A 14,575-nucleotide genomic window follows, 5' to 3' on the forward strand; every position below is an offset into this window, starting at 1 on the left:
TGTTGGTTTGAGAGAGCGCCTTGGTCGCGTGACTTGGTCTGCTGGAAGTGTGGGTTCTACCTCCAGCTCTTCATAATGATCAGTATCAGGTAGCATTTGTTTTGTTTCATCACTGGGGAACTGTACGAGGTCCTTTTCGGCCATTTTTATTTAAGGTGCGCTGTCTCTTTAAGAAAATGAACTTTTGAATTGGGGGCTGAAAATTGCTGTGCGGCTCAGATGAGGCACCCCGATGAGTTTCCCAAAGTCCTTTTAGTGAATTGCGGGGTTTTGGTATAAGGGAGGCCCCGCGTGCATGAACAGTTCTTATATCGTGCGAGCAAGGGTTAATATAGGATGTAGAAAGTGGCTTGGCGAGTAGTGGAGGACTTCCAGCCGAGAGTATATCTACTGCGGACACGCCGTGCTTCCCCTTAGGCTTATGGGACGTGCACTGTTGCTGGGCAGATTTGCTGCGAGTGGGCCTGTTGCAGGGGAGGTTCCTGAGTGTGGCACTGGGCTCTGAGGGAACCTGTAGCCGGGCATTGGACATTCAGACGGATATTGACTGGGTGTAAGGCTTTAAGGCAGTTTTTGACTGTTCTGTCCCCACATGAAGGCGAATGAAGGTGTAAATGATAATGACTTTGTGACTGTCCTACCTTCGTATCCAAGCAGTGGAGCAGACCGGACCGGCGGATGCTCAGGTTAGATGCATCCAGATGTAGACATGAGGATGCAATCAAACGTGGGTTTATTTGATCCAGAGCAGTGACATACAGTGATACAATACAGGAATGCAGTAGATGCTGTCATGTGGATGTCTTTGCTGAGGCTAACTGCTGAGGCAACTGCTGAGGCAACTGCTGGTCAAAAACTGATGCCTTCACAAGCCGAGGTGTGTGTCTCCAGTCACAAAGGATGCAGCACTGAAAAAGGCTACAGGAAGTGACCAGGCCCAAGGCTGCTAAAACCACGCCCAGAGAAAACTTTATAGACAACGAACGAAGCGTGCAGCATACAAATTCCGGCCAGCAGATGGCAGCAGAGAACAATAGATTTAAACAACATAGGTAAAAACAAGAAATAATACAGTGCAGAAATTCAATATGAAAGGAACAGCACACTTAGGAAAATGTATCCTTCAAACAGCTTGTACAGATAACTGCTCCTATGACTGGTCTAAATCAAATATTACAAAAAACTCCATATGCAAAAACATTACCAAGACAAAGTGAAATAGGAGGAGGCGCTGCCGGTAGCCCCTTGAGTGCTGGGTGCCACCTAGGTACATGGGTGCTATACTGACCTTCTGCTCCAAGGGACAAGTCATCTTCAAAGCTGTTGCCATTTTTTATAATCATTCCTAGGAGAGAAAGATGTAAACTGACGGCTCAGTCAGAAGTGCCACATGTTTTTCTTGTTACCATATCAGATGCCTGCAGCGTACTGAAGGTCAGTGTTCAGCTAAACTAAGCACAGCTCAAACAAGGCAAGAAAAAAAAAAAAAAAGCACACAAATGCTAATGCAACATGTTTCACTTCCGTATTGCAAGGCTAAAGTGAAGACTGAGGAGCCTGGAGAAGGGAAAACACACAAAAAAAAAAAACAAAACACACACCCTGAGTGACCGTGCTACTCCTTTCTTATAGAGCTTTAGGAAGGCAATCAACGTGATGGTCAGAAGAGACAAGGTAAGCGCCGTATAGAGGATTGCCAAGGAAAAGGCTTCTCACTTAAAGGGGTTCTCCAGGAACAATGAAGTGTCTTCAGCCTGCTTCTATGGACAGAAGATTCGTACTTACCTGCGCCCCACCGCTCCAATCTCGTGCGGCGTTTACATCCGCCACATGATGAGCATAGGCATGGGTCACATGTGCCGCTGGAGCCAATGACTGGCCTCAGGGGTGACATGCCCATAAGCATCTTCTGTGTACGGAGGCAGGCTAGGGGAACTTGAAAGAAAAAACATTATTCCCCGAGAACCACTTTAAAGGATTAGACAAAAATAATCTTTGCATAAAGATAAAAATCAAGTTAAGGCTACTTTCACACCTGCGTTCGGGTGTCCGCTCGTGAGCTCCGTTTGAATGCTCTCACAAGCGGCCCCGAACGCAGCCGTCCAGCCCTAATGCATTCTCAGTGGACGCGGATCCGCTCAGAATGCATCAGTCTGCCAGCGTTCAGCCTCTGCTCCGCTCAGTGAGCGGACACCTGAACGCTGCTTGCAGCGTTCGGGTGTCCGCCTGGCCGTGCGGAGACAAGCGGATCCGCTCAGAATGCATCAGTCTGCCAGCGTTCAGCCTCCGCTCAGCGAGCGGACACCTGAACGCTGCTTGCAGCGTTCGGGTGTCCGCCTGGCCGTGCGGAGACAAGCGGATCCGTCCAGACTTACAATGTAAGTCAATGGGGACGGATCCGTTTGAAGATGACACTATATGGCTCAATCTTCAAGCGGATCCGTCCCCCATTGACTTTCAATGTAAAGTCTGGACAGATCCGCTCAGGCTACTTTCACACTTAGAAATTTTTCTAAGTTATAATGCAGACGGATCCGTTCTGAACGGATGCAAACGTCTGCATTATAGGAGCGGATCCGTCTGATGAAACATCAGACGGATCCGCTCCGAACGCTAGTGTGAAGGTAGCCTTAAAATCAAATCAACCAATTTATCGTTTGAATCAGCATGATCAACCCTATCAGGCAATATGCCTGGTTTAGGGTACTTTCACACTAGCGTTTTTTCTTTTCTGGCATCGAGTTCCGTCCTAGGGGCTCAATAGCGGAAAAGAACTGATCAGGCATATCCCCATGCATTCTGAATGGAGAGCAATCCGTTCAGGAGGCATCAGGATGTCTTCAGTCATTTTGACTGATCATACTGTAGCATGCTACGGTTTTATCTCCGGCGAAAAAAAACGGAAGACTTGCCGGAATGCCGGATCCGGCATTTTTCCCCATAGGAATACCGGATCAGTCCTTCCGGTCTGCGCAGACCGGTAAAAATGTGAAAAAAGATACAAGACGGATCCGTCTCACAAATGCTTTGTCACATGCAGATCGGCGGATCCGGCGGGCAGTTCTGACGACGGAACTGCCCGCCTGATCACACTGCCGCAAAAGTAAAAATAGCCTTAACAAGGTTGATCATGCTGACAGATGCTCCTTAACCTCTAAAGCAAATTAATGCGGTATTGAGGGTATTTTTTGTACACGCTTCTCTATAGAACTTGAAAAAACACTAGGGGAAAAAAAAAAAAAAAAGACTATTCCCAGTGTTACAAATAAAAATAAGCCAAATTAAACGAAAAAATACTGAAATCCATTAAGGTTGTTTTTGTTTTTTTAAAGTGTACAGTAGCAGGATGTAGAGGGGTATTATAGGGGTCATTGTGGATTTTAAGAGAAATGATAACATATCAGACATCAAGATAAACAATTATTAACCAAACAATTATCGGCTCTAAGGCTACTTTCACACTAGCGTTTCTATTTTCCGGTATTGAGATCCGTCATAAGGTCTCAATACTGGAGAAACACACTTCCGTTTTGTCCCCATTCATTGTCAACAGGGATAAAACGGAAGTGAACAGAACGGAATGCTCCAAAATGCACTCCGTTACATCTGGTTGCGTTCCCAGACCGGAGAGCAAACCGCAGCATGTTGCGCTTTGCTTTCCGTCCTGGGATGTGGAGCAAGACAGATCAGTCATGACCCACAATGCAAGTCAAAGGGGACGGATCCGTTTTTTATGACAACAGAAAACTGATCCGTCCCCCATTCACTTTCAATAGAGTTCATGACGGATCCATCTTGGCCATGTTAAAGATAATACAACCAGATCCGTTCGTAACGGATGCAGATGGTTGTATTATCAGTAACGGGAACGTTTTTGCTGAGCCCTGATGGATCCAGCAAACAAGCTAGTGTGAAAGTAGCTCAAGACGCAACGGTCGCATTTCCAAAATTCAAACAGTGTAAACTTAAATTTAACCTGAAGAGATTTTTCCACTTTGGACGTGAGATAATCTCCACCTGTCCTGGGGTAGAACAGGAGTCCAGTGATACAATCCCACTGCACGTTTGCATAGGACACAGAACAAACACTTGATATTACTTGGCATGTCGGCGAACATAGCAAGCAATAAGCAGAACGATCACTTACCCTTAGGAAAGCCTGGCAGGGCGCTGCTCTGTTCATCTAGGGACGCTCCCAGTGGCGTTCTAAAAACCACAAGATTAGCCAACTTAGTATGTCTCATAGTTCTGATAATTGTTTCATATCCTTCCTCTTGTTACACAGAAGGCACAAGATAAAAGGGTGGGATACTAATCATCATCTCACAGCAATCAGTGGTGGATGGAGCGCAGAAGAGAAGGGCTAACTGAATACACACAAAAATATGCACCATGTGTTAGCGAGAACGTGAGAGTCTCTTTAAATTAAATCGCAAGATTTAAAAGGAACCTGTTACCGGGATTTTGGGTATAGAGCTTAGGACATGGGCTGCTAGATGGCCACTAGCACATCCGCAACACCCAGTCCCCATAGCTCTGTGTGCTTTTATTGTGTAATAAAAAATAAAAAATTTGATACATATGCAATATAACCTGAGATGAGTCAGAGCTTGAAAATATGACTCTTCTCTGGTCACACAAGTAAGATATGACTTATGTTAATTTGCATATGTATCAAATCGATTTTTTTTACACAATAAAAAGCACAGAGAGCTATGGGGACTGGGTATTGCGGATGTGCTAAAAGCCATCTAGCAACCCATGTCTTCAGCTCTATACCCCAAATCCCGGTGACAGGTTCCCTTTAAAAAAAGGAGTCTGTCAGCAGTTTAGTGTATGCAAAACTGCTGACAGGCGCAAGTAGAGGCAAAGGGACCTCCATGCTGCAAGTGCATCAGGAGTGGACCCACAGATTGCGGTCCTTCAGGTTTAGAGTTTAAAAGGGTTTTCCACGACTTGTATACTGATGACTAGGGATGAGCGAAGCGAGGTTCGGACACTAGACCAGAAATCGCTTCACTCCAAACTTTGTTTTAATCGCTTCACATCTCGGTACAGCATTAAAATGTATAGGCTCCAGCAAGGCAAATTGGTCCTAACCGAAGTCTCATTTCAAGGGTCCGATTCCCGCCACCCCCGCTCATCAACTGTCCTATGTTTAAAGTGGTTCTCTCACTTCGGAAAATGGCCTTTTAAGATGTAGAGAAAGTTAATACAAGCCACTTACTAATGTATTAGGATTCTCCATATTGCCTCCTTTGCTGGCTGGATTCATTTTTCCATCACATTATACACTGCTCGCTTCCATGGTTACAGACCACCCTGCAATCCAGCAGTGGTCGTCATGCTTGCACACTATAGGAAAAGGTGCCAGCGTCGCCAGTGGCTGGTACCATGGAGGTGCGCATAGCCCGGCGCTTTTTTCTTATAGTGTTCAAGCACGACCACCGCTGCTGGACTGCAGGGTGGTTGTAACCATGGAAACTAGCAGTGTATAACGTGATGCAAAGGAAGCAATATGGACAATAACAATACATTACTAAGTGTCTTGTATCAACTTGCTCTGCCCACAAAAAAAAAGATGTCCATTTAGTGTCCATTTTGCTGACAGGGATAGGACATTTCTGCAGGAGTTAAGAAATGGTGGCATGCACTCAGCCAGTACCTGTGTTTTAGAGAGCCACGAATTACGTACCACAAAATAAGGCATATCATTACAAATAAGTTAAACAGTCGATAAAACAGACATGAACGGAGGATTCGTCCTCCTTCACAAATCTGTGACAAGATGGTCAGCGGTTCATCAGCAAAGATGTACGTGAAGGGTCAGCGGTTTTTGCTCTACATATGTTATGTGTATTCCACGGACAGTGCAAGGCTGAAAATAAAAATTATAGAGCCTATTCCTACAACAATCCGTGAAAACCTAAGACCAAACATAGATGTTGTGTCTGATTTTTGCCAACACATAGACAATAACGTGCATGAGGGATTAATCGGACAAATGCAGGTCATGCTTCCGTGTGGTTACCATGGACTGTGGAAAACCACTGATGTGTGAATACACGCATTAAAGTCAATGGGTAGGTGTTAGGTGTGCCGTCTGTAGAGACACCGAGTGATTCTCTGACTTGTGACAGAGGCCTTAAACTGGAAGCCAAAACTGTATTTAGGGTTACAATAAAAAAAAGTGGTCATTTCCAGCCATCTTTTTGACTCTCCACCACATGTATTTTTATATTTCATGGTATATGAATGCATTCCCACGTAGGCAGAACAAGTGAGGGCCTAGCAGACACCCTGGGGCAAGCAACAATTAACCAGTCCTTCCCATAGTATTTGACTACACCTACAAACATGACGACATCTCCTGAAGGATTCTACCAGGAGCTGAAGGATCTCCTACCAAGATTTTATTATTTGACATGTGTTTTAAAATCAATTGCCGTTTTATCTGCTATGACTTAAAAGTAAGTCACCCCATTGGTGTTTCCCATTCATGTACTTTGTTGGATTTCATGATTACTGTTCCCTTTGGATTAGAGTCATGATGATGCATAAGAAGACCCATTTTTGGGTAACAGTTACCTGCAACTCATCCTCTTCATTGACAGTTAAGCTTTTTTGATGTCCCTATAGGGGACATGGTTTTGAGTGAGGTCATGGAAAAAACATCTTTCTGCCAGTTATATCAAATGTAAACTTTCTGGTTTGTCAAGCACGCCACCTACAATACTCAGGGAGGTTCAAAATTGGATTTGAAAGACTTTGGATTCTAGCATTTAAAAGTAAAACGAATGCACATAGACATACGACATTCAAGGTGCTAGCTTCAGCATGGCAGCATAACAGTCATGTGAGCGTATGCCAGGAAAGGGCTAACGGCAAAGATGGATACGATATGGCAGTAAACAGTCAAGAATAAGTCACTCCTCATTTAACGTGGTTTCTATTCTAGCACTTGAATAACGATGACCTATCCTCGGGTCAGACACTACCACAGATCAGCCGTTTCGGGCAGCCAGTGGAAAATATACAGTGGTAGCAGCGGGAAGCAGCAGGCTCCATCCACCATGGACAAGCCGAGCTGGGGTACTGTAGCTCACGCCCAATCAAGTGAATAGGAGCTGAGCTTCAGTACTCCTGTTTTGGAAACCACACCGTGGATGGAGCCTTCCTTCACATGTAAAGTTTCCGGCACTAGCCAAAAACACCCGAATTGCGGTGAGGGTACCAGCGTTTGATCCCCACCAATCTGATATCGATGACCTCTCTAGAGGGTAGATCATCAATGTTCAAGCAGAACTACCACATCTTTGTCTCCCTACAAGACAGCATAAGATAGCCCTACCAATATAAAAAACCAAAAACAGGAATCTAAATTAAATGGCACCATATTTTAAGCCAGAAAGATAAGAAAACTGCACCCTGCACTGAAAAAAAACCTGTGGCGGTGTTTGCTACACTGTGGTCCATATATGATCAAAATTAGAGAACAATTTATGAACACTTGATTTTTTCAGAAATAACGTAATCCACAATGATCATCATTTGAAGGATTTTTTGTAAGGGGTACACCATGCCACTAGAACAGTGTTTTCCAAAATAACCAAAGTATATCAACATAAAACCTTTATTTTCTTCAAAAAACCTGATGATCATAATTAGAGAACAGCAATGACTGTAGCAGAGAAAGATTCTAACTAAATTTTTCTGAAGGAAAGTGTACAGGCCCTTGATTTGAATGACATCAGCACACCTGCGGCCACAGGACATCACTCGTCTCTCACACTGCTCTGGTGGGATTTTGCTCCACTCTTCTTCCAGTCTCTTCCACAGTTCTGTGACTGTTGTGGGTTTCTTGACCATAACTTTGTCACCAAGGATTTTCCAGAGGTTTTCTATTAGGTTTAGATCAGGACTCTGGGCCGGCCATTTCATTTTTAAAATGTTTTCAGTTTCGAGGAACTGCTTTACCCGTTTTGCTGTGTGACAGGGGGCATTGTCCAGCATGAAAATTGCTGGCTGATTGAGTGATGAACGCAAGGAAGGAACCAAGTGTTGTTGAAGAAGGTTCTGATACACACTTGCATTCACTCTGCCATGTAGCTGTAGGAGAGGTCCAACTCCTGCTGCAGAAAACATTCCCCAAACCATGACACTTCTTCCTCCACCTTTCACTGACTTCTTTACACACTTCGGGTTCAGTCTTCCTCCAGTTTGTTGACGAACAGGTTTCCCATCAGACCCAAAAAAATTAAACTTGCTTTCATCACTAAAATGAACTCTGGACCACTTCTCCTCTGTCCACACAACATGCTCCTCAGCAAAGGTCAGTCTAGCCTTTTGACTCTTTCTTCTAATGAGAGGTTTGGTCACTGCCGAGTGGGCTCTCAGTCCAAATGCTCTTAAACGCCGAGACCCTGTATGACGAGACAGATCCTTACCCTGTTCAGTGCTGAACTGGCGAGCAATTCCAGCTGCAGTGTTGAAACGATTACCCATGGAGATTCTCCGCATTATCCTGTCCTCTCTTGCATTTGTCTTTCGAGGGCGGCCAGCCTTCTTGGGGGACTTGAATGAGTTTGTGATGTTGTAAAGATGCAATATTCTAGAAATCACAGACTTGGAACCACCAACTTCTCTTGCTATGGCTGATATGGTCACCCCTTTGGACTTCATCTGGACAACCTGCTGCCGGAGGGTTTCAGTCACTTTGGAACGGCACACCGTTTTGGCAAAGTCAGTGAAAACTGGAAAGTTAGTCTGCCAGTTAAATAGGGTTTGTCAGATCATTAAGGAAATTAGCATCAGTTGCCAGATTAACACCAATAACGTGCTGGTACCCGAAAGTGTTCTCTAATTTTGATCAATGTTCTTTTTCAATTCTCTCATTTACGTTTTTATTCTGTGCTTTAGAATAAATACAATTTATGAAATAATCTTAAAATACTGCTACTTTACTCATGTTAGGATATATTCACATAGGACCACACTATGACCTTGACATTTCTGAAATTGTGTGTTCTCTAATTTTGATTGCCACTTGTAATTATATATTTTGATAAAGACGGCCTAAGACCCAAGTTCCTAATACAAGGGCATAAAGAGAATTCATTGCCATTTCCTTGTCGTGCGCTTTCATATGACAAGTAACAAAGGAGACAGATCGTGGAGATTGGCTTCACGTGAAACCCTGCTGGCCAGATCAAGCTTCAGCTAGCTCAGAGTGACCACAACAATTAGGTTTCATTTACAGACTGGACCGGTCGGATGACACTTTCACAGACTTGTTTTTTGCGGATCCGTCATGAATCAGCAAAAACTCTCCCGTTACAATAATACAACCGCGTGTATCCGGTTGTATTAGGTCTTCTATAGCCATGACAGATCCGTCTTGAACACTATTAAAAGTCAATGGGGGACAGATCCGTTTTCTATTGTGCCAGAGAAAACTGACCCGTCCCCATTGACTTACATTGTGTGTCAGGACGGATCCGATTGGCTCCGCTTAGTCAGGCGGTGAATGAACGGAGGCAAACTGATGCATTCTGAGTGGATCCTTTTCCATTCAGAATGCATTAGGGCAAAACTGATCTGTTTTGGATCGTTTGTGAGAGCCTTGAACGGATCTCACAAACGGAAAGGCAAAACGAGTGTGAGAAAGTAGCCTTACACAAAGAAGCTCTTTTCACTTTGTCCCTTGGTCTAAAAATATATCATAGTAACATTGATAGGCAAAAAAACCAAAAAAAAAAACATCTGTCCATCCAGTTCAGCCTGTTATCCTACAAAGTTGATCCAGAGAAAGGGGGGGGAAAAAAAAAAAAACACTCAGCGGTAGAAACAAATTTTCTTCAGGGGAAAAAAAATGCCTTCCAATCAGGCAATCAGAATAACTCCCTGGATAACGACCCCTCTCTAGTAGCTATACCCTGTAATATTATTATACTCCAGAAATACATCCAGGCCCCTCTTGAACTCTTTTAGTGAACTCACCATCACCACCTCCTCAGGCAGAGAGTTCCATAGTCTCACTGCTCTTACCATAAGGCCCCTTGCAGTCGAGCATGTCTGGATGCATTGCCTCTGCAATCAGGGAAAATCATGTGAGTAGGTACGCAATGTCAGTCAGTTTTGACTGCGATTGCGTTCCGATGTTCAGTTTTTATCGCGCGGGTGCAATGCGTTTTACGCGCGTGATAAAAAAAATAATAATAATAATGACTGTGGTACCCAGACCCGAACACCTTCACTGAAGTTCGGGTTTGGGTTGGGTGGTCTGTATATTTTATTATTTTCCCTTATAACATGGTTATAAGGGGAAATAATAGCATTCTTAATACAGAAGGCTTACTAAAATGTGGCTTCAGGGGTTAAAAATAAAAAATTAACTCACTTCATCCTGTTGTGCGCACAGCCGGCATCTTCTTTCAGGACCTGCCGTGGCGAGCACGGTGACGTCAGTGCAGGTCCTGCTGAATGAAGATAGAAATTGTCAAAGGTCCTTTGGCAGGTCCTGAAAGAAGAAGCAAGAAGACTATGCCAGCTGCGCGAACAACAGAATAAGGAGTTTTTTTTTGTTTTTTTTTAACCCCTAAAGCTACATTTTAGTAAGCATTCTGTATTAAGAATGCTATTATTTTCCCTTATAAAATCAGGTTATAAGGGAAAATACAGTGAATAGACTAATGGGGTCCGAGGTTGCTCATCCCTATCATCTCCTAGCAACCACGCGTCAAATCACACCGCATCCGCACTTGCTTGCAATTTTCATGCAGACCCATTCATTTCTATGGGGCCTGCGTTGCGTAAAAAAAAAACAAAAAAAAAAAAACAGAATATAGAACATGCTGCGATTTTCACGCAACGCACCAGTGATGCGTGAAAATTAACCCTCATCTGAACAGCCCCATTGAAGTGAATGGGTCTGGATTCAGGGCAGGTGCAATGCGTTCACCTCACGCATTGCACCCGCAAGGAATTCTCGCCCGGATGAAAGGGGCCTAAAGAATCCTCTTCTGTTTATGTACAAACCTTCTTTCCTTTTTATAATAGAGCGCCACCTGCTGCTTATACCTTATTTTGCAAGGATTTAGGCTTTACTTACCCTACATCTGCACCGTGGTTTACATTAAACAAACCACGACACTGACTTATAATGGGGTATCCCGGGATCTATCTTACCAGAACAGCCCTTTGAATCAGGCTAACGACAACATTTCTGTGAACGTAGCTTTAAAGGGGTTCTGCAGTTTGTTTAAACTGATGATCTACCTTCTGGATAGATCATCAGCATCTGATCGTCGGGGATCCGACACCCGGGACCCCGCCGATCAGCTGTTTGAGAAGGCAGCGGTGCTCCAGCAGCGCCACGGCCTTCTCACTGTTTACCGCTGACCCAGTGATGTCACGACTAGTATCAACTGGCCTGGGCGGCGGCTAAGCTCCGTTCACTTGAATAGAGCTTAGCCCCGCTCAGGCTATTTAATACTAGTCGTGACATCACTGGGACAGCGGTAAACAGTGAGAAGGCCGCGGCACTACTGCCAGCACCGCTGCCTTCTCAGACAGCTGATCGGCGGGGTCCCGGGTGTCAGACCCCCGACGATCAGATGCTGATGATCTATCCAGAGGATAGATCATCAGTTAAAACAAACTGTAGAACCCCTTTAAGCTCATCAGACTGCATTTTATTTTTTTGTGGCTTTTAGGTTCAAATCAATGAACTACCAAAACAATATGACTAACATGTGAACACTACCATAGCAAGTCTACACTTTCATATCATTTACCTTATAACCAAATTCCCTTCCCGAGTAGAAGCCACCTGACGATATAGTATCCTGACTAGAGCGCCAGTCTCACCATGTGGGTGCTTTTCTACTGATGTTTATGGAAGTTCTCTGGCTCCAATAGTGGTATAACTGGATCTTAATATCTACTGTTTGTACTCACATGATAATCAACATATACACCATAATTATTTTTACTGCGCTTTTTATAAAGTCATTTCATAGTTTGCAGTTCCTTTTGAAATTTGGATCGAATACAACTTTAGGATGGATTGTGAAGAACAATATAACCAAAAGTAATAGGACAGGGGCTTAAACACCCTGAAGAAGCGACATTAGAAAGAATAAGGCCTCATGCACACGGCCGCGGAACATGGCCGTGTGCATGAGGCCTAAGGCCGGCTTCCCACGTATGTAACTCCAGCGTAGTACAGAAAATAGTTTTCCATGGCATCCTTTCAGTTTTGATGTCAGATGTCTCCAAACTGTAGCAAGCATCTGTCCAGAGCAATAAACTTCACATATATCACAGCCATGAAACCTGTTGGACACAACTGATATATGCGAGTTGAGCCTTACAGGGTATATTATGGCACTTTTAACACTCCGCTTGTTATAAAATGCCATGATGATAGTGTCAAGATTAAAAAAAATAAAAAATAAAATAAATAAATAAAATCACACCCAACCACAGCATTTTGGGGCACGACTGGCACAAAGGGAAATATAAAGGATCGGCAAACCCTTCTCTCCAACGCTCCATGCACCGGGCAGATGAAAGCAATGTGTTACCTGTAGCCATTACAGAGAATGACAGTCCCCAACAGATGCTCAGAAGAGTGGCCAGAGGACTGAAGGGAAGCCAGAGGACATACAAGAACAGAAAACAGACAGAGAAGTTAGAAGAATCAATGGAAGAACAGAAGGGAAGGTGGGGAGAAGTTTAAAATAAAATACCGATAATAAAAATTTAAAAGGGAGGGGGGGGGGGGGCGGAATCCTTCTTACCTGCAGTCATTCAACCATATTGCAATCTTTTCATTGGGTATATTCCCTGCAAAAGAAAAATTTAAAAAACTAAAATCATTGTCTGGTACAAAAAATTAAATTAAAATAAATAAGTAAAAAATAAAAAAATTTTGTACAACATGACCATAAGTGACCCATTAACTCCCTCCCTGCTCTGGTGGTCCCCAATGGTCAGGTAGCGATGACATCACATACATTATTCAAGTTGGATTTAGTGGTAGGGATTTTTTTATTGTACCATTTCCTGTTCTTACCCAAGTTTCTGAAAACCCCTGACACCTTTAATGCTAAAACCAGTATGTCATCGGGGAAAGAGACAGAACACCACAATATAACGGGGATTGGACAGGTTGGATCCTATTGTTAGCAGCTTATCCCACACTCCTTAATAACGGCAGACCTGTCCTTCCAGGACACTATTACATCATAATTTTAACTTTCGGGTTCACATCCCCATTTTGCTCTCCGTTCCCATTTCCATCTGAAATCCGTTATGCTTGCAGGACTTTTTTCCATCTAGGATAATAGATTTCAGACAGAACTGGCCAAGTGCTGTCTCTCTGTGACGGCCAGCTACTATTTTCTGCCCTCCTCCTCCAATTGTCTCTAGAGCAGGGAGCTTAGGAGGTGAGATGTGGGCCTCAACACCAAGCCAGCCCTACCTACAGCATGCTGCCTGGACTTCCTGTAATAATGACCCCCACAGTTCCCCCAGTAGTATGTACCCGGCCAGCGGCAGTGAGGAAGGTTCAGGTTTTCCTAGGGGAAAATTCCCTGTAGGGTCTATGGCTAGTCCCCCCCCCCCCCCCCCCCGTCTATTCTTTCTGCAAAACGGACAAGAATAGGACATGTTCTATAACTGGAAGGACGGACACATAGATGATATCTGTATGCTGTCTGCAGTTTTTGCAGCCCCATAGAAATAAATGGGTCTGCATCCAAACTGTAAAAAAAAAACGCAAATCTGAAGAGGGACAAAAATACGGTCATGTGCATGAGTGCTTAGGGTCACATTAGAGTTTTCATTATAAAGAAAAAATATATCAAAAGCTAGAAAGGTGACCAGCCCTTATCAAAGACAGCCCTTGCGTCAGAAGAAACAGCTCAATGCACGTTATTAATACAGCTTTGAAGGATAGCGGTCATTATGTGTAATAAGAACGAGAAGGGATTGGAAATCTTAAATGCATGATAAACAGGCATATTTTTTGTAGTGACTTCACTTTTGATGTGTTTTTTTTATTTTTTTATTACAGCACGCTCTGGCATTTTCCCTCTCATAGATGTCCATTGTATTTTTATTGTAGGTTTACAAAACCACATTTGCAGTGTGTTGGTTTTTAATGGCGTTTTTTGTAACAATGTATTTCCCCATACTGCTCTACAGAGGAAAGGATATTACAGGGGGGGTATAACAAAAAAATAAAAAAACAGGTGGATACTATATGGACAAAACACCTGAGCAAGTCAGGCATTTTACTCGTTTTTGCCCCCAGTATAAAAAAATAAAACAAAAAATAAAATAAAAATAAAACCTGTGCGGCAACTCCCTAAGGCTACTTTCACACTAGCGTTCGGAGCGGATCACATCAGACGGATCCGCTCCGATAATGCAGACGTTCGCATCCGTTCAGAACGGATGCGTCTGCATTAAAACTTAGAAAATTTTCTAAGTGTGAAAGTTGTCTGAACGGATCCGTTCAGACTTTACATTGAAAGTCAATGGGGAACGGATCCGCTTGAAGACTGAG

General features: G+C 43.6%; 1 protein-coding gene across 2 annotated transcripts in view; it reads right to left on the minus strand.

Moving 5' to 3' along the window:
• Nucleotides 1–14,575, minus strand: part of ITPRID2 (ITPR interacting domain containing 2) — an 87,852-nt gene that overhangs the window by 59,989 nt on the left and 13,288 nt on the right. The window contains exons 3-5 of one of the 2 annotated variants that reach the window (XM_040439489.1): nucleotides 12,804–12,849; nucleotides 4,148–4,206; nucleotides 1,289–1,345 (exon numbers count right to left, since the gene is read on the minus strand). In XM_040439489.1, the coding sequence (XP_040295423.1) occupies nucleotides 1,289–1,345; nucleotides 4,148–4,206; nucleotides 12,804–12,849 (162 nt within the window). Of the gene's footprint in view, nucleotides 1–1,288; nucleotides 1,346–4,147; nucleotides 4,207–12,587; nucleotides 12,610–12,803; nucleotides 12,850–14,575 lie in introns of those variants that run through there. The other variant, XM_040439491.1, reaches the window with a different exon arrangement.

The sequence above is a fragment of the Bufo bufo genome, chromosome 7 (genome assembly GCF_905171765.1).
Source record: "Bufo bufo chromosome 7, aBufBuf1.1, whole genome shotgun sequence".
In the NCBI taxonomy this organism is placed as follows: domain Eukaryota; kingdom Metazoa; phylum Chordata; class Amphibia; order Anura; family Bufonidae; genus Bufo; species Bufo bufo.